The sequence below is a fragment of the Aphanomyces astaci genome (assembly GCF_000520075.1).
Source record: "Aphanomyces astaci strain APO3 unplaced genomic scaffold supercont1.9, whole genome shotgun sequence".
Lineage (NCBI taxonomy): Eukaryota > Oomycota > Saprolegniomycetes > Saprolegniales > Verrucalvaceae > Aphanomyces > Aphanomyces astaci.
This window is the reverse complement of record NW_009798272.1, coordinates 342,129-343,035: the sequence shown is the minus strand read 5'-3', so window position 1 is coordinate 343,035 and position 907 is coordinate 342,129. Positions and strand designations below refer to the sequence as shown.

The 907-nt window shown below is 50.2% G+C and overlaps 1 protein-coding gene across 1 annotated transcript in view; it reads right to left on the bottom strand.

Annotated features, from left to right (window-relative positions):
- Positions 1-907, bottom strand: part of H257_04930 (hypothetical protein) — a 6,757-nt gene that overhangs the window by 3,224 nt on the left and 2,626 nt on the right. The window contains exons 5-6 of the mRNA XM_009829594.1: positions 300-747; positions 146-252 (exon numbers count right to left, since the gene is read on the bottom strand). Of these exons, the coding sequence (XP_009827896.1) occupies positions 146-252; positions 300-747 (555 nt within the window). The remainder of the gene's footprint in view (positions 1-145; positions 253-299; positions 748-907) is intronic.

Here is a 907-nt window from a genome sequence, read left to right as displayed (position 1 = left end):
TATATCGTACTAAAGCCAACGCCCCACGTTCATATATATATATATATATATTTGAATCGATACGTACAAAGCCAACACCCCAAACTCAAGCATCATATATCAGGTTCATAGAAGTATATATATATATATATGAATCGATACGTACAAAGCCAACGCCCCACGATTCAATCGCAGCTTTAATCGCGGTGGAGACCACACGATGTTCTTCAAAGCGCGCTTCGATGCCCCCGTTGGCCAGCAAAATCTCGAGCGCTACGATCGGCCACGTCATATACGAAAAGTCGCCAAATCCTTCGTACATTTGTGCAAGGCCAACACGTGGTTCACGGCGGGCGTTGCAAAATATGAAGGGCGGCGCGCTTCGTAATTCTTCATGATCGCAAGCCAATTTGTCCAGTCGCAGTAGTACTTTGGCTTGGCGGCGCTCAGCTTCTCGTGCACTTTGAGTGCGCGGGGGCGAATCACAAGGATGCTGAGCCCCGCCGGCACCCCCAAGCACTTCTGCGACCCAGTCAGCACCACATCCACATCCCATGCCTTCATGCGGAGCTCTTCGCCGCCGAGGGCGCAGACGCTGTCGACGATAACGAGCGCGTCCGGCTGGGCGGCGCGGATGGCCGCCGTGTAGTCTGCGACACTGGCGAGCACCCCCGTGGATGTGTCGACATGGGTGATTGTGACAGCTTTGAATTGGGTGGATGAGAGAGTTTTGGTCAAGTCGGCAACCGATGGACGACTTCCAACCACCTATACATGTATGGGATGAGGGATAGTTATGAGGTGTAGTTCGATAGCAAATCAAAATAGAATGCACGGAAGAGAAGGTGTATGAGTAAACCACAACTATTCGTCATAGTTGGAATATAATGGGGTATTTATATATATATACATACGGGCGATCGCAAAT